Source organism: Castanea sativa, chromosome 6, assembly GCF_040712315.1.
Source record: "Castanea sativa cultivar Marrone di Chiusa Pesio chromosome 6, ASM4071231v1".
Taxonomy (NCBI): Eukaryota; Viridiplantae; Streptophyta; class Magnoliopsida; order Fagales; family Fagaceae; genus Castanea; species Castanea sativa.
In genome coordinates, this window is record NC_134018.1 from 35,271,317 (window position 1) to 35,272,072 (window position 756).

Here is a 756-nt window from a genome sequence, read left to right on the forward strand (position 1 = left end):
TGGCTTCCCTGTATCCCAAAACCACCGGCAAATTCTGTAGCCCCTGGTTTTTCCCAAACTTTTTAGCTCCTTCTACCAAATACTCATCTCTATATAAGTGAACCCCTCCACACAGCTTGATACATCAAACACATCCTTCTTAGATCAGAATTATTTGCTACATAAAGTTTACAGTTCTTTGCTACCAATTGTAAGAACAAACAACAGTCTTGTGAAGAGTGGAAAATGAGTTCAACAAGAAAAGCTATTGTGGCAGTGAGTGTTGCAGTTGTCGAAGCCATGAAAGACCAAGGGATCTGTAGGTGGAATTTTATAATAAGATCAGCACAGCAACACGCCAAGAACAATCTGAGGTCGTTTACTCAAGCCAAGAGCATTTCTTCTTCAACTTCTGCAATGGTTTCAAACAAATTGAGAGATGAGAAAATGAAGCAGTCAGAGGAGTCTCTTAGGAAAGTCATGTACTTGAGTTGTTGGGGTCCCAATTGAAGGCAGTAGTGATCAGTTGTTGAAGAGGGTGACTATTATACGAGTGAGCTAGTGATGAGTAGTGAGTTCTGATGGAACTTCGTTGAGTGAAAGAACACTCAAGACATCTCGTGCAAAGCATGGGAGATTCTGTACTCTGAAGTCAATAGTGCTCATGCTTTGTGCTTGAAATTTGTGACAATTTGATGTTGATTTTTGCAATGCGGATGTAAATTGGAAAATTGTAATGATAAATTTCTATAGCAAACAAGATATATATTTTCACAA

At 38.9% G+C, this 756-nt stretch overlaps 1 protein-coding gene across 1 annotated transcript; it reads left to right on the forward strand.

Moving 5' to 3' along the window:
- LOC142640490 (uncharacterized) lies at positions 1-756 on the forward strand. The gene has a single exon (XM_075814614.1). The coding sequence runs from the start codon at positions 226-228 to the stop codon at positions 487-489; it is 264 nt and encodes an 87-aa protein (XP_075670729.1). The 5' UTR covers positions 1-225; the 3' UTR covers positions 490-756.

Excerpts from the sequence above, each read along its gene's own strand:
- LOC142640490 (XM_075814614.1), top strand. The coding sequence starts at position 226 with ATGAGTTCAACAAGAAAAGCTATTGTGGCAGTGAGTGTTGCAGTTGTC.